The following is an 18,359-nucleotide window of genomic DNA, read 5'->3' as shown; positions in this document are numbered from 1 at the left end:
TTAAAGTGGAAGTAAACCCTCCTATCGTTTTCAGCCAAGGAAGCTGCCATCTTGGCCTCTGTTTAAACTTCAGCTGCCATGATGCTGCACATGTGATCAGTTATGACATCAGCCATTGGATGGTTTGACAGTTTAGTTGAGAGCACAACCAATGTGACAGTTACATTGCTGGGAATTTTTTGAAACTGTTAAATCGATAGGTTTACTTCTGCTTTAAGGGGCCTAGAAGTGCCCATTACTTTCTTTGTTGGACAATCGCTGCCAGTCAAACGCTTCTTACTTCTGTGCAATTGCCAGTCCTTTCCTTCTCTCCACAAAAAAATAGAACAAGTATAGTGGTTATATCTGCTGGATACTGTCCTATTTTTGGTGTAATCCCTATTGAGGAAATATTCACCAATGTACCTAAAATTTAGGTCAAACATGTCAAGGTGTTTGGGTTAGAGGCAATATCCTTGTTATACCACCAATACCAGCCATATAGATAGAATAGCAAGTAAAACAAAATGGCAACCATCAATTTTTCATTTCATCATTTCAATCTACAAACACATCAACAGAAGGATTAAGTTGAGATGGAATTTATTCCTAGTTTCTTTCAGACAAACCATTTTCTTGCATAACTGTTTTTTCGTAATCTTATAATACTCAAATGCACACAACATGCATGTATATTATCTTCATTAGCATCAATTTCATATTATCCGACACAGCTGCATGTGTGTTTCACAGAGTATTTTTGGTACAGTAAAACATTTCTGAATGAGTAATAATCTTTTGTGTGTTACAAGTGTTACAAGTTGAGTCAGCACTGCTATATGTCTAAGAGTAGCCCTTATGCCGCGTACGCACGGGCGGACTTTTCGACCGGACTGGTCAGATGGACTTTCCGGAAGACTTTTGATGGACTTCCGACGGACTTTTGAACAAACGGACTTGCCTACACACGATCACATCAAAGTCCGACGGATTCGTACGTGAGGACGTATGACCGGACTAAAATAAGGAAGTTGATAGCCAGTAGCCAATAGCTGACCTAGCGTGGGTTTTCGTCCACATACGGACGAGTGGATTTTTGACCTGACTCGAGTCCGTCGGAAAGATTTGAAGCATGTTTCAAATCTAAAATGTCAGATTTTCGACTGGAAAAGTCAGCTGAAGGTCTGATGAAACTCACACACGATCGGATTGTCCGCCGGACTCGGTCCTTTGGACCAGTCTGATAGAAAAGTCCGCTTGTGTGTACGCTACATAAGGCATACTTCCTAGCACTCGAAAAGCTCATATTGATACAAATTTTAACTCCACCATCCACAGTTAGAAAATTATGATGGTTTCGTGGATTGGACTAAGTCCTGCCCTTTAACAGCAGATCTATACTAACCACCATATATTCTAAAAATTCTGCTCTGGAGACCCTATGGCAGCCAATCACAAGGCCAATGCTGCCATAGTGATCAAATGGCCCAAGTGGCTTAAAGGATTATAAACCAGTGGTTTTGGCTTTGGGAGACCCCATGGGGTTGATTTACTAAAACTGGAGCATAAAATCTGGTGCAGCTCTGCATAGAAACCAATCACCTTCCAGTTTTTTTTTTTTTTTGTCAAAGCTTTCTTGAAGAAGCTGAAGTTAGAAGTTGACTGGCTACCATGCAGAGCTGCACCAGAATTTGCACTCCAGTTTTAGTAAATCAACCACACACGTCTAGTGTCATGTAACTGATCATATGACTGGGCCATCTAAAGAAGCCTGGAGTACCTGTTTCTGCAGGAAAATGACTTCAAGGCCTGTTTTTAAAGTTTAATGGAGCGGTTTTGAAAGGATAGTTGTTGGTTGGTATTAGACTACAGCTCTGGTTTAAAGGAAACCTGTCTATGAGAGAAAGGGTTGACTTTGCTGACCTCCTGAAAATTCAGGCAATGCAGCAAATGAAATCCAAATTCCTTATCCTCAATGATGGCTATTCAGCATAACCACCATGTAACTAGCATTTTCAGAAACAGGTAGCAACACCAGTACTTCTCTTTGGGAGTTTTCTTTTAAAGTACAATTCCAAACAAATAAAACCAATCAGTGAACTGGTAATGCTATCCAGCAAACACTGCAACCGTACAGAAAGTCCACTGAATTTATCTTATATGTGTCCTATGTATTCTACCGCAGCCAGACTCCAGAGAGCTCCCCTTACTTGAAGGAGGTGGATTTAGTAGATTGTAAGCGCTCATGAGCAGGGCCCTTCTAACGATCTTGTCTTGAATTGTATTGTAACTGTACTGTCCCCCTTTATTGTGTAAAGTACTGCGCAAACTGTTGGGTAATATAAATCCTATATAATAATATTAATGATAACATCCCTGTGCTGTAACTCTCTCTGCTTGAATTATCGTCAATTATATTCAGGCTTTCAAGGCGATTAACAGCTGTAAGAAATGTCTGTTACTGACATTTTGATACATATGCCAGAGACAGGAGGGAATCTACAGTGGGTGTGTTTGGGAATGTCTCATGCATTACAAACAGGTTATCAAAACAGGTTCTCAGATCAAATAAAAAAAAGCAGCAGGGTTGACTGGTGCACTACAGCTACAGTGGATATAAAAAGTCTACACACCCCTGTTAAAATGTCAGGTTTCTGTGATGTAAATGAGACAAAGATAAACCATTTCAGAACTTTTTCCACATTTATTGTGACCTATAAACTGTAAAACTCAGTTGAGCAACAAACTGAAATCTTTTAGGTGGAGGGAAGTAAAAATAAAAAACTAACATCATATGGTTGCATAAGTGTGCACACCCTTAAACTAATACTTTGTTGAAGCACCTATTGATTATTACAGCACTCAGTCTTTTTGGGTATGAGTCTATCAGCATGGCACATCTTGACTTGGCAATATTTGCCCACTCTTCTTTGCACAAACACTCCAATTCTGTCAGATTGCGAGTGCATCTCCTGTGCACAGCCCTCTTCAGATCACCCCACAGATTTTTAATCGGATTTAGGTCTAGGCTCTGGCTGGGCCATTCCAAAACTTTATTCTTCTGGTGAAGTCATTCCTTTGTTGATTTGAATGTATGCTTTGGGTCGTTGTCATGCTGAAAGATGAAGTTCCTCTTCATGTTTAGCTTTCTAACAGAAGCCTGAAGGTTTTGTGCCAATATTGACTGGTCTTTTGAACTCTTCATAATTCTAAGGCCCCTGTTCCAGCTGAAGAAAAACAGCCCCAAAGCATGATGTTGCCACCACCATGCTTCACTGTGGGTATGGTGTTCTTTTGGTGATGTGCAGTGTTGTTTTTGCGCCAAACATATGTTTTGGAATTATGGCCAAAAAGTTCAACCTTGGTTTCATCAGACAGAACACATTTTTCCACATGCTTTTGGGAGACTTCAGATGTGTGCTTGCAAAATTTAGCCGGGCTTGGATGTTTTTCTTCGTAAAGAAAAGGCTTCCGTCTTGCCACTCTACCCCATAGCCCAGACATATGAAGAATTAGGGAGATTTGTGTCACATGTAGCACATAGCCAGCACTTGCCAGATATTCCTGCAGCTCCTTTAATGCTGCTGTAGGCCTCTTGGCAGCCTCCCTGACCAGTTTTCTTCTCGTCTTTTCATCAATTTTGGAGGGATGTCCAGTTCTTAGTAATGTCACTGTTGTGTCATATTTTTTCCACTTGATGATGTCTGTCTTCACTGTGTTCCATGGTATATCTAATGCCTTTGAAATTCTTTTGTACCCTTCTCCCGACTGATACCTTTTAACAATGAGATCCCTCTGATGCTTTGGAAATGCTCTGCGGACCATGGTTTTTGCTGTAGGATGCGACTAAGAAAATGTCGGGAAAGACCTACTAGAACAGCTGAACTTTATCTGAGCTTAATCAGTGGCACTTTAAAGGATGGCAGGTGTGTACTGACTCCTAATTAACATAAGTTTGAATGTAATTGCTTAAGCCTAGGTTCACACTGACTGCGGGAATGAAATTGTGTGAGTTTAGCTGAACTCGCACGATTTCATTTCTGCATGTCAGTCTTGGCTTCGGGGGAAATTTTAGAGATATCTGTGCAGGTTGCTGCACAGATGTCAATGGAAATCGCATCGCCAAAAGTAGTACAGAAACTACTTTTGGGAATTCGTGCGGCGGCGCACCGATTAGGACAGTGCAATTGCCAGCAAATTGGCATGCGATTTGACATGCCAAATCACATCAATGTGACCCAGGGCTCATTCTGAACACATTTACATCCCCAGTTATAAGAGGGTGTGCACACTTATGCAACCACATTATTTTATTTTTTTTTACTCCCCCCCCCCCCAAAGATTTCAGTTTGTTTTTTAATTGAGTTGTACAGTTTATAGATTACATTAAAGGTGGAAAAAGTTCTGAAATGATTTATCTTTGTCTCATTTTTTCTACATCACAGAAACCTCACAGACATTTTAACAGGGGTGTGTAGACTTTTTATATCCACTGTATGTCTGAAAGTGTATGCATATCAAGGCATAAATAAATATATATATATATATATATATATATATATATATATATATAGGAAAAGATAAATGTACAAACATTTCAGTTTTGGATGTGTACATTTATATACCAAGGCTTGATTTTTACTTTTGGGTGAAGTACAGCATATTTTAGAGGGCTCTGGACTGGAGAGAGTTCCAACAAGGCTGGGATAGTTAAAAATTGCTTCCTAATGGAAGAACAAAATTAAACATTGGGTCTTGTATTAGGGGGAAATGTGCTGGGAAGGGTTGAGTTGTTCATTAGGCTGGCCACAGGAAAAAAAATGTTAATGAGCGGTGAGTGTCTTTAGCATTTGATCACACAGTATTTGCAGCACACTGAGTAATCTACGGCACTGTAATCATTCTTTTCATGCCTATAGCAAAAGATAACTACCCTTTCACTTTGCATATTTTAGTCATTCATATGCATGTTGGAAAAAAGGGTTCTGAGAAAATATGTATATTTGTAATGAGTGAAAACTGCTCAAGAGCCAAATTTAACACAATTACTTAAAATGTATCTAAACTCAAAATAAAAAATGGCATTTATTGCAGCTTACCAGTCCTTAAATGTGATGGCTGTTTTAGTTTTTTTAAGGCTTTCTACCCTTTTTTTTCACCTGATAATCCTGTGAATAACACACTCCTTGTCCCTGGGTAGCTACACTCACTGCTCCACTGCATCTATGGAGAGAGCCCATGGCTGTCACACAGGCTGAACTTTAAACAAGTCTTGCTTTTGTTCATCTCCATTACATGGTGGATTGATGAGATTAACACAAAAAAATTAGGATGTTTGTTTTCTGTTGAGTGAAAAGGGAACTACAGTTCTGTACTTGATGAAAATGTGTTTAGCCTGAAAAATAAAAACAACTGCAGCCATCACATCTTAGGACAGGTAAGCTGCAATATATTACATTTTTGGTTTTAACTTTAGATATACTTTATATTAAAAAAAAAATGATAATCATGGGATAGTGTCACACCAGCTACTGCTGAGTAGCGGTATAGTTTCATTTTCTTAAAAAACATAAATATTAAAATGTTAGCAATAATTGTGTTAATTCCAATACACGAATATCATATTTTCTTTGTTTCCAACACTTTGTAATGTTTAATGCTGCCTTTTGATCTTGCCCTTAATTTTTTTTGAGCACTATGTAAGTTTCTACATACATTAACAACTTACTGTTATATAGTTTCCCGATAAATGGACTGTGCTTTAGCCCTGAAACACAATACATCTGCATCTTCAGTACATATTGAGGTTCCACTTATTAACATATATCATTAACATTAAGTTTGTGCAATCTTTCCTGTGACATTGTCCTTTCAAAATGTCAACAGATCTCCTTATATTTGTTTGTATCCTCCGTTTTGATATATCTGTGATTTGTTTCCATTTTTTTATTTCAGTGGTGCAATATTCAGTATTCATAAATTTCCTGAAGAAGCCAGTGATTGGCGAAACATGTAGAGTGGAAGTCACTACATATGTGAACCATATTGAATGTTTCTTGGTAGATTTTTAAACGTCATATTTTTGAAGTTTTATTGTATATTCAAATAAAAATTGGTATTTTTATCTATATAATGCGTGATTGTCCAGCACTTTAAAAATCCTTTGGTAACCCTTTCTCTATAGATCTCCTTACTGTACTATGCATAGCACAGATGCAAGAAATATATATTCTTTTATTTGGCTCAGACATATACCTTAACCCAACAGATGGACCTCCTATGACACACACACACATTCCATCTATGGGCAGTATATGCTGAAATAGGATGACAAAGGAAAAAAAATCCAGTCACTTCTGATTCTCATGAAACGGGCATGTTTGGGTGACGGTTACCTAATGTGTGATTGCATTCAGATTAAGAGAGGAGGCTGCTGGACAAAGCTGACCTGATGCAAACCTCTCCAAAAGATGTAAAGGAATAGACACCAAATGGCTTTGTTTCAAGAGGAAGTAATGTAAGCAATAATAATATACATTTTTTTAAGCAAAACTCAACAGGGAAAAAAGAGAAGTTGGTTACTTAACTGGATTAACTTTACACTCTCATCTTTGGAATGCTAATCTGTTACAGGGGATAATCACCTTGTAAACACACAGATTTTCTGAGTCCATCCTTGTTAAACCCCCGAAAACAGTAGTTTAACTAGCCCTACTGCATCATGTAACTAGCATTTGGGGACTGTGATCCCTGGAGTGTAATGCAAATGAAATGTCCTTTGTTCTTCTGCTGTCAGGAATTAAAGCCACTGTTTGCTACATCTGTATAGGTCTTGGGGTAAGATCAAAAAGAAGGAAGTGTACTCTTCATTCAGTTGTCTTAAATTTATTATGATGCAGATACAGTCTGGTTCTAAGGGTGCTTTGTGTGCCATGTGAAGGGCCAGTCTCTGTATGCACATAGTAAACTTTACAAAACATTTTTATTCTCATTCCCATAACGTGCCCCCCCCCCCAAAAAAAAAAAAAAAAAAAACATAACAGAAACTCTAAGGCAGTGTTGGACCTTTGGATAATCTCATGGAAGAGCCAGTGGAACTGTCCCTGTCATGGTCTTCAAAATAGTTTTGCTCAATTCTTCGGCAGAAAGCAATCAAGTTGCTGTAATTCTTGACTTTTTCATGGAGTTCATCGTTAGTCAGCTGAGTGGTGAGGATTGTGAACAGATGTCCGAATACCAGAGCATCCAGCTCAGTGGGTCTACAGGAATAGACAAGAAACAGATCAGTGCAATGTTCGAGGCAAAAACCATCTGTGACTTCTATTAATGAGGCTAAAACACGTAACATAAATTCTGCAAATGTTTCCGATCAGATTAACTCCTTTCACGGCTAAGGGCTTGCCACGGATTAATTTGGCAAACAATGCTGGAATGGAAAGGTTTAGAATTGTCCAGATGATGATCTTAGGTCTATGATAGTTTTTTTTTGTGTATGGTAAAGTTAAATGATAACTGCACTGTACTGTTTATGTGCAGAGGTATTATATTTATTTATTGCCCTTTGCCCCCATAAGGTTCCTATAGACATAGATGACAGCCAATAGTCTAATGTCTATTAGCTATCTGTATAGGCTCATCTAGGGAAACAGTGCTTGGAAAGGTGAAATATCTTGATTTGATCGCCAAACTGGTGCCACCAGTGTCTGCAGCTTGCCTGTCCTGCTCCATAGGCCTAAACACAAATGGTTACCTGAGATGTCTGTTCTTGTTAGGGGTGGACTGGCTGGCAAAGAGGCCTGTGGGCAATCAGACTGAGCCTGCACTATATATATATATATATATATATATATATATATATATATATATATATATATATATATATATATATATATATATATATATTACATACACACATACACACACACTTATCTGCACAATTATCACAACATGGTAGGCAGTTAGCAATAAATGGCCCTGTATTATTAGGCCATATGGGTGCTGCAAAATTAGCAGTTCAATAACAGTTGGGCAAAGGAAAGAGAAAATGATTTACATGGATCTGGCCACTATCCTGAAATAAAAAATAAGCCTCACTGAATTTATGTTAGAAGTGAAAGTTCTACTGTAATTCACAAGGGTTTAGTAGAAGGCTCTTTACCTTGACCTGTCTGCCTATGATTTCACACATTTATTTGTTTAATTACCATCCATGGAAGATATAGTCACTGTATTCATTCACCCCTGAGCTTACTAAGAGTACAAAATATTTGATACTGTAGAACAGCCATAGACAATAGTGGGTAGTCAGGCATGGAGAAACAACTCTGACTCTTCTAGGGTATCTCCATCTTCAGCAAGCCCCTAAATACAAAAGGTTGTGTCAGGGTACCGTTCGAGGGAGGGGCCAGGAGCACCAAAGGGAGGATCTGGGCTGCTCTGTGCAAAACCACTACACAGAGCAGGTAAGTATGACATGTTTGTTATTTAAAAAAAAAATCACTTTATTATTAAAAATACATGCCAACATTTGTTAAAGCAGTGTGACATGTTAAGGATAGATATGTTGCAGATAGTAGCTAATATAGGACAGTTATTTAACCCCCCCAAAAATTACTTTGTCTCACACATGATATTGTCGTGTGCATAAGCAAGTTAGTTAAGGGAGTTTCTGATAGGTGTCCTCCCCTTGACCAGTAGATTGACCGGTGACAACTGTTTCTCACCCTTTCAGCTGGTGGGACAAACTAGATAAAATGCCTGTCCCTTCCTAATGTCCCCCACAGCTCCTGTGCATAACAAAACTTAGTAAGAAAAGACTAATACACTTCAAACACTCCCTGACATCCCTCCTGGGCTTTTCATGTGTCTAGAATTCCTTGCCAAGTGAGAATAGGAACTACCTAGTGATGGCAGTGAGATCCATTTCTGTTGTGTTAATGGCTAAACAAATGGTAATAAACATCACTGCAAAATCAAAGAGAACCGGTGTCCCTGTGAAAGGCAGCACTTCCACCTGACAGCCATGAATGCTGTGACCTTGTCACTCAGGGCGATGTCAAGTCACTAGGAATAGGATAAGGTACACTTATCTCCTGCAATATTACAGGACATAAATATGGACATCACACCAGCAAAAAAGAGACACTCCAGTCTTTCACCTTGAAACAAAAATCCACCAAAGACGTGCCACAAGCCACTATGTTTAGACAGCCTTTATTCAAAAATGATCTTGATATGATTGTGATTTACCAAGTTTGTTTACTTCTGGCGATTTGTATATTTACATAAGGGTTTATTCCCATAAGATTGCTGTGAGCTGCAGTGTGTATTGAAATAGGTTAGTATGCGTTTCATCAGGCATAGCACACACAGGGGTTTTCCTGTATGCACAGCTCACCCTTCACATAAATTTGAAAAGGTGAAGAGAACAGAACAGAAGGACCCATGAAGGTGAAGAAGCCAAAAAAAAGTCCAGATTTTTTTTTTTTTTACGTGAATGGGATTTTTTTTGTCTCTCCTCAAGTCCAGCATTACAGTGGCTGCAAGGTCCCATGTGAAGACCATACTCAATGTCTGTGCTCAGACCTCTATTAAATATGATTGCCCATAGACTATTACTAGCAGAGGTATGCCTATTCATGTAATGGCAAAAAGAATAGAAGATGGAAAAAAAACAGGTTTAAAATTCTCTTACTTTAGTGTTATGATTTTCCATTCAGCAAACAGTGTCCCTGAAAATGTTCTTGAGTCGCCATCCCTGATTCATCAGCAAACTCCACCTGGAAACCTCTGTATGCCCCTTTCCCAGTTTGGTAGTGCATTGTAAATACCATCATACTAGAATCCCAGCACAGAACACGGTGTCCCTGGAGATGTCCAGTGTCTCCATTCCTGACCTAGCAACACAAAGTTCTTGGCTCATTTTCAGTTTTGTATTGTTCCTAGAAAAATCACTTCCTAACAGACTCAATTCTGATGTTTCTCTACAAATGCCTTATTCCAGTCCCAGCTCAGCCTTAAGCCCTGGAAGACTGGGAGTATATAAATATGACAATGCCAGAGACAATGCAGCACTTGCTGACCAGTATGTTGGCTGTTATGGTGCTTGTAATGTCGCTAAAGAGAAATTGCAGGAACTGAAATAGATCCCTAGTGTTATCAGAAGGTATGTGCTGTCCTAATGCAGAAATCACCAATCTTGAAAGGTTACTAAGAATGCATAGAAATGTAGCCATATTAGTTACTGGTGATGAAAGGCAAAGTGACAGTTTTTCCCATCCTAGACCCACTTATAGTCACTTATCCTTCTGTTCCATTCCTCTGTTTTCATAACCATGTGTATGCTCTGTGTCAAATGTTATTTGAGCTTACACAGGATTGATAACATGTCCTCCTCTTTCTCATGTGATAGTGATTAGGCACAGCGATTGGCTTTTGAGAGGGGATCACATGCTCTCCAAATACCCAAAAGCACTTGGTAATTTGCATCAGCAACAACAGAGCGAAGAAGTGGCAGGGGGAATGCAGGGAAGGCAAGTGGGTCAACCACATCTGACAGCCTCTTCCATGTATAGCTATCTTTAGATATGCTTGTAGCATTTATTGTCAAATTTAAAGAGTATCAACTTTCAAAAATGGCCCATGTTTTGTCAGCTTGATGCAATGTGAATAAATTATGTACAGGATAAACACAGTGTGTATAACTCCTTGTTGGTCAGTTTATACTTTAAAAACTGCCATATGGACTATGTTATATTACAGACTTAATGGGATAAAGAGCTAGATAAGAGCATCATAATGATTTCTAAATTGCTCACAACACGTGTTTTCCATATGGAGTGCTGGCATGCTAGGTAGATATACAGTGGGGGCAGAAAGTATTCAGACCCCTTAAATTTATCACTCTTTGTTATATTGCAGTCATTTGCTAAAATCATTTAAGTTAATTTTTTTCCTTATTAATGTACACACAGCACCCCATATTGACAGAAAAACACAGAATTGTTGACATTTTTGCAGATTTATTAAAAAAGAAAAACTGAAATATCACATGGTCCTAAGTATTCAGACCCTTTGCTCAGTATTTAGTAGAAGCACCCTTTTGATATAACACAGCCATTAGTCTTTTTGGGAAAGATGCAACAAGTATTTCACACCTGGATTTGGGGATCCTCTGCCATTCCTCCTTGCAGATCCTCTCCAGTTCTGTCAGGTTGGATGGTAAACCTTGGTGGACAGGCATTTTTAGATCTCTCCAGAGATGCTCAATTGGGTTTAAGGCAGGGCTCTGGCTGGGCCATTCAAGAACAGTCACAGAGTTGTTGTGAAGCCACTCCTTCCTTATTTTAGCTGTTTGCTTAGGGTCATTGTCTTGTTGGAAGGTAAACCTTCAGCCCAGTCTGAGGTCCTGAGCACTCTGGAGAAGGATTTTGTCCAGGATATCCCTGTACTTGGCCGCATTCATCTTTCCCTCGATTGCAACCAGTCGTCCTGTCCCTGCAGCTGAAGAACACCCCCACAGCATGATGCTGCCACCACCATGCTTTACTGTTGGGACTGTATTGGACAGGTGATGAGCAGAGCCTGGTTTTCTCCACACATACCGCTTAGAATTAAGGCCAAAAAGTTCTATCTTGGTCTCAGACCAAAGAATCTTATTTCTCACCATCTTTGAGTCCTTCAGGTGTTTTTTTAGCAAACTCCATGCAGGCTTTCATGTGTCTTGAACTGAGGAAAGTCTTCCGTCGGGCCACTCTGCCATAAAGCCCCGACTGGTGGAGGGCTGCAGTGATGGTTGACTTTCAACAACTTTCTCCCATCTCCCGACTGCATCTCTGGAGCTCAGCCACAGTGATCTTTGGGTTCTTCTTCACCTCTCTCACCAAAGCTCTTCTGCCCGATAGCTCAGTCTGGCCGGACGGCCAGCTCTAGGAAGGGTTCTGGTCGACCCAAACATCTTCCATTTAAGGATTATGAAGGCCACTGTGCTCTTAGGAACCCTAAGTGCAGCAGAATTTTTTTTGTAACCTTGGCCAGATCTGTGCCTTGCCACAATTCTGTCTCTGAGCTCTTCAGGCAGTTCCTTTGACCTCATGATTCTCATTTGCTCTGACATGCACTGTGAGCTGTAAGGTCTTATATAGACAGGTGTGTGGCTTTCCTAATCAAGTCCAATCAGAATAATCAAACACAGCTGGACTCAAATAAAGGTGTAAAACCATCTCAAGGATGATCAGAAGAAATGGACAGCGCCTGAGTTAAATATATGAGTGTCACAGCAAAGGGTCTGAATACTTAGGACCATGTGATATTTCAGTTTTTCTTTTTTAATAAATCTGCAAAAATGTCAACAATTCTGTGTTTTTCTGTCAATATGGGGTGCTGTGTGTATATTAATGAGGAAAAAAATTAACTTTTTATTAACTTAACTTTTTTACCCTTAAAATCAGGGGAAAATCGCAGGTGCGTGTTATACGCCGATCCCCTGCGATCCGGAGCTGCCAGATTTTCAAAATCGCCGACCGCGATTTGAAAATGGCGCCGAAATACACAGTACCGGTCCTCGGCTCTTCTCGGCCACTTTCGTCTTCACTCGAGCGCCGCCCGAACCTAGCCGAGTGTACTCGGCTAGGTTCGGATAGCTCCGCTCGGGACTACGAGTGGAGCCGGAAGTAAACGAGAGCCGCCGAGAACCGGCTCTGTGTATTTCGGCACCGGCGGTGCCATTTTCAAATCGCGGTCGGCGATTTTGAAAGACAGGATGGCAGGGGTCCGGGATCACGGGATGCAAGGCTGCACTGGGGAAGGCTGCACTGACCAGGCTGCACTGGGGAAGGCTGCACTGACATGGCTGCACTGACATGGCTGCACTGACATGGCTGCACTGGGGAAGGCTGCACTGACATGGCTGCACTGACATGGCTGCACTGACAAGGCTGCACTGACAAGGCTGCACTGACAAGGCTGCAATGATGGGCATTTAAATGTAAGTTTTTTTTCCTTCAACTTCCCTCCTAAAAGTTTTTTTTTCCTTAAAATTCCCTCCTAAATTGGGGTGCGTGTTATACGCCAATAAATACGGTACTTTCCGTCCCCACTGTAGAAGAGAATGCAATTTCTTTTAGCTAGCTTAAGGAGTAACCTCAACAGACAAAGACAGATTTGAAAAAAAAATATTACTAACCACATATAAAAGGCTTCATCCACTGTTTCTAAGCATAACTAAGATATTATGACTTTGTGCATTTGTATAACGGAGCAATGACACCCTAAGAACTTCCAGAGCTTGGCACATTGAGGGAGATTTATTAAGCAACATACCAACAGAACCAGGTGCATCTCTTGTGCAAACCAAGCTATCGCTCATTTACAATAGGACTGCTTTGCATCCGAGACCCCTTCGCTGCAATTCTGGGCAGCTGACAAAGATGTACATTAGATGTACCATTGAATGATGTTTTTCCACCTAACACATGCACAACTATATGATATGATCAGCAGCATTTATCTATGGGGCAACTGCTACTGAGTTAAGCTGAGATCACATGTTCTTATACAGGACCATAATAATTTGTGTAATGGGGCCTCATACCAAAACAGTTAGGAGGGCTCCCTTACATTTTATTGCCCATCTCAAAAGCAATATATCTAAAACCCCAATTCCAGAAAAGTTGGTATGCTGCATAAAATGTACATAAAACAGAATGCAATGATGTGCAAATATCATAAACCCATATTTTATTCACAATAGAAAATATAAGACATATCAAAACTTTAAACTGACAAAATGTAAAATTTTTTGAAAAAAATAAGGTAATTTTGAAATTGGCATCAATACGTCTCAAAAAAGTTGGGACAGGGCAACAAAAAGCTGGCAAAGCAAGTGGTACTAACAAGGAAGAGCTGGAAGAATATTTTGCAACTATTAGGTTAGTCAAAGTGTCTCAGAAGTAAAGATGGGCAGAGGTTCACCAATTCGTGAAAAGCTACATCTAAAAATTGTCAGACAATTTCAGAATAATGTTCCTCAACGAAAAATTGCAAAGACTTTAAAAATATTATCTACAGTACATAATATCATCAAAAGATTAAGAGTATCTGGAGAATTCAATGTGCGCAAGGGACAAGTCCAAAACGCAATATTGGATGCCTATAATCTTGGGCTATAATCTTGGGGCCCTCAGATAGCGCTGCATTAAAAACAGGCATGATTCTGTGATGAACATCACTGCATGGGCTCAGGAATACTTCCAAAAATCACTGTCTGCGAACTCAGTTCACCATGCCATCCAAAAATACAAGTTAAAGCTCTCATGCAAAGAAGCAGCCATATCTGAACATAATCCAGAAACACCACCAACTTCTCTGCGCCAAAGCTCATTTAAAATAGTCTGTTGCAAAGTAGAAAACCGTTTTGTGGTCAGACTAATCAAAATTTGACACAATTTTTGGCAGCCATGGGTGCCACGTCCCCTGGACTAAAGAGGAGAGGAACCTTGCAGTTTGTTATCAGTGCTCAGTTCAAAAGCCTGCATCTCTGATGGTATGGGGGTGCATTACTGCATATTGAATGGGTAGCTTGCACACCTGGAAAGGCATCATCAATGCTGAAAGATAAACGCAGGTTTAAGAGCAGCATTTGCTCCCATCCAGACAACGCCTTTTTCAGGGAAGGCCTTGCATATTTCAGGAGGACAATGCTAAACTGCATACTGCATGTATGCCAACAGAATGGCTTTGTAGCAGAAGAATGTACTGGTCTGCCTGTAGTCCAGACCCTTTTACCAATTGAAAATATTTGGCACATCTTGAAACAAAAAATATGACAAAGAAAACCCAGGACTGTCGAGCAGTTAGAATCCTATATCAGAAAAGAATGGGACACCATTCCTCTCCTCTCCGTGGTAAACATGGCCCTGCCCCAATTTTTTTTTTAAGACCAGTTGCTACCATCAATTTAAAAATGACCTGATTTATTTTATTAAAATGGTACATTTTCTCAGTTTAAACTATTGATATAATTTTTATTTTCTATTGTGAATGAAATATGGGTTTATAATATTTGCAAATCATTGCATTCGGTTTTTAAAGTAGATTTTACACAGCGTGCCAATTTTTTGGGGGTTGTACAATATGATATAAAGTAAGATATCTACAGAAATTGTATAAAGGTTTTCAAATCATTAATTTCTTTTTTTTTTTCCAATGTACTGTATATGCCCAAAGCTTTTACTGACTTCTTTAATCACTGCGTAACCTGACATTGCTGGGCCCTTTGTGCTTCTGGGCCCCTTACCAGCCACATGATCAGCTGGGGTTACAGTTACATCCTTGTTCTTCTATAAAATCATGACAAAATACATTTATGCAAACACTGCTACTTACAGTTGATGCTGAATGAAGGACAAGGTTTAACTAAACATCATATCATGCTAAAAATTTGAGTATTAGCCAATCTCTGGGCTTCAGCACTTTTTTGCTCACGGTGATGTCAAATACTATCAACTTGTATGAGGTATTAGCTCATGAGACCACCATGCTCCTCATTCACTCCCTCATTATCTCTCGCCTTGACTATTGCAACTCCCTTCTCATTGGCCTGCCTCTCCATGGGTTATCTCCTCTTCAGTCTATCATGAATGCTGCTGCCAGACTTATCCACCTTACCAACCGCTCAGTGTCTGCCAACCCTCTCCTCCAATCCCTACACTGGCTCCCAATCACCCAGCGAATTAAATTCAAAATACTAACCACAACATACAAAGCCATTCACAACTCTGCCCCAAGCTACATCACCAATCTTGTCTCCAAATATCACCCAAATCGTCCTCTCCGCTCTTCTCAAGACCTCCTACTCTCAAGCTCTCTTGTCTCCTCTTCCCATGCTCGTCTCCAGGAATTCTCCAGAGCCTCTCCCATCCTCTGGAACTCGCTACCTCCACCGGTCCGGCTATCCCCTACTCTTGCTACCTTCAGGCGATCCCTGAAAACTCATCTCTTCAGGGAAGCCTATCATGTCTCAAACTAATCTCCTACCACTTCCATTAGCTCATTCCCCACAGTTACAACGTTTTGTACAACCTCAACCCCATCCTATTAGATTGTAAGCTTTTCTGAGCAGGGCCCTCTTAATCCTTCTGTATTTTATTGTATTGTAACTGTATTGTCTCCTTTTATATTGTAAAGCGCTGCGTAAACTGTTGGTGCTATATAAATCCCGTATAATAATAATAATGAGAGCACCATAAAGTGCAACAGGGTTTCAAGCAATTGAAAAGATTGTACTACTAAAAGTTCAATGAGCAACATATGTAATAGTAAGTTATGTTTTAAGAATGATAATTCATTAAGGCTGCATTCACACCTGAGCATTTTCAGCTCATAAAACGCTCGTAAAACGCCAGAAAAACACCCAACAAGCAAAATCCCATTAATTTTAATGTAGGCACCTGTTCACATCTGAGCATTTTGTCACCTGAAACAAAAACGCCTGAAAAACGCCCTAAGCTCACAAAAGAACATGAGGTTCTTTGGAGCAGATTATAGGCGTTTTTCTGCCTTTTACATTGGTGACCTGAACAAAATGCAAAAACGCGTCAAAATTGCAGTTAAAAACGTGACAAAATCACTGTAAAAACGCACAACTTTGAAACACTCAGGTGTGAATGCAGCCTTAATCTAAATTTGTTAAAAGGTCCTCTCTGAGTTCACTGGAATTCAATAATGCACCTGTGACACTCCACCACCTTCAGCTCTAAATTAACAGAGAGAACCTGGGAAACTTTGACATTGCTTGTATGGTTCATTGAACTGTATGAGGAGCACAACTGTAGTAGAGACAGGGGCCTAAATTTTATGGTGATAAAAAATGTATAGGAAAGGTCCTGTTCAGCTATGTAATATGTAGCTATGCTCCAGGCATGGTTCAATGAACTCTACAAACAGCATCATATCAATTCCAACATATTGTGCTGAATCGAGCCAAAAGCCAATTGTCAGGGGAGTAAAGCTGGAAGGGTATATACACTTAGCTTACAGGAAACTTGGTATCTCAATACAACACATTGTACATACATACATCCACCTTTCTAGTTACAGAAAAAGTTACCATTGTCTAGGCAAACAGATATTCTGGTAGCAGTACATTTACCGAAAAACAACATGGCAATGAAATCTGTTGTGCTATAGAAAACTCCCAAAATGTTTGTGGCTGGGAATGGTCGCATGCACTGTAGTGCATTAGCTCTGGGCATGGAGGAGATGGTGGGATTTTACAGGCTAAATTCCTCATTAAAAACGTGAAAGCTCTTTTTGTCCTCATACCTATTTTCCTAACAGGTGATCTTTAAAGTGTGCGTAAACTCTAAAAATACATTTCTCTTATTTGCTCCCTTATGGTTTGTTAAAGTGGTTGTAAAGTCAGAAGGTTTTTTAAATTTAAAGCGGAGTTCCGCTCATCTGATTCCTCCCCCCCCTCCGGTGCCACAATTGGCACCTTTCAGGGGGGGGGGGCAGATACCTGTATTAGACAGGTATCTGCACCCACTTCCGGGAATAGACTCCCGTGGGAGACACACAGGTCCCAGGAGATAGCGGGGACCACTTAGGACGCGCATGCGCAGTAGGGAACCGGGAAGTGAAGCCGCAACGCTTATTCCCTTATCCCCTCACCAAGGAAGGCGGCGGCAGCAGAAAGCTTGGCTTCGGCTGCCAACATCGCTGGACTCCGGGACGGGTAAGTGTCCGTTTATTAAAAGTCAGCAGCTGCAGTATCTGTAGCTGCCAGCTTTTAATAATTTTTTTTTTTCAGGTGGACTCCCTCTTCAAGCATTCTATGCATTAAGATAAAAAGCCTTCTGTGTGCAGCAGCCCCCCTCAGCCCTCCCTAACACTTACCTGAGGTCCCTTCTCTGTCCAGCAATCTCCACAGGTGTCTCAGCCATCTGAGATTCTCCCTCCCTAATTGGCTGAGACACAGCAGCGGGCCATTGGCTGCCGCTGCTGTCAAGGTTAGCTGGCCAATCAGGACAGAGAGGGGGTGGGGGCAGGTCGGGGCTCCAGGTCTGACTGGACACAGGGAGCTGTGACCCGGCTCGGGTACCCCCATAGCAAGCTGCTTGATGTGGGGGCACTGAACAGAAGGGAGGGGCCAGGAGCACAGAAGAGGGACCTGAGAAGAGGAGGATCCGGGCTGCTCTGTGCAAAAGCCACTGCAACAGAGCAGGTAAGTATAACATGTTTGTTATTTTTATAGGAAAGAAAAACGAGACTTTACAATTGCTTTAAATATATCATTCAAAGAATGATGTTTTAGCTGTTTACAAGAGCACAAAAAAAGCTGTTTTATACAACCAGAAATCTTCTCAGCCGATAACTTCATG

At 40.4% G+C, this 18,359-nt stretch overlaps 1 protein-coding gene across 1 annotated transcript in view; it reads right to left on the bottom strand.

The window, feature by feature from the left end:
- Positions 1–565: 565 nt before the first annotated feature.
- The window catches only part of MTX2 (metaxin 2), a 142,862-nt gene continuing 125,068 nt past the window's right edge, over positions 566–18,359 (bottom strand). The window contains exon 10 of the mRNA XM_073633848.1: positions 566–7,238. Coding sequence (XP_073489949.1) covers positions 7,028–7,238 — 211 coding nt within the window. The 3' untranslated portion in view covers positions 566–7,027. The remainder of the gene's footprint in view (positions 7,239–18,359) is intronic.

This window comes from Aquarana catesbeiana, linkage group LG06 (genome assembly GCF_042186555.1).
Source record: "Aquarana catesbeiana isolate 2022-GZ linkage group LG06, ASM4218655v1, whole genome shotgun sequence".
Taxonomy (NCBI): domain Eukaryota; kingdom Metazoa; phylum Chordata; class Amphibia; order Anura; family Ranidae; genus Aquarana; species Aquarana catesbeiana.
This window is presented reverse-complemented; position numbering and strand designations above follow the sequence as displayed.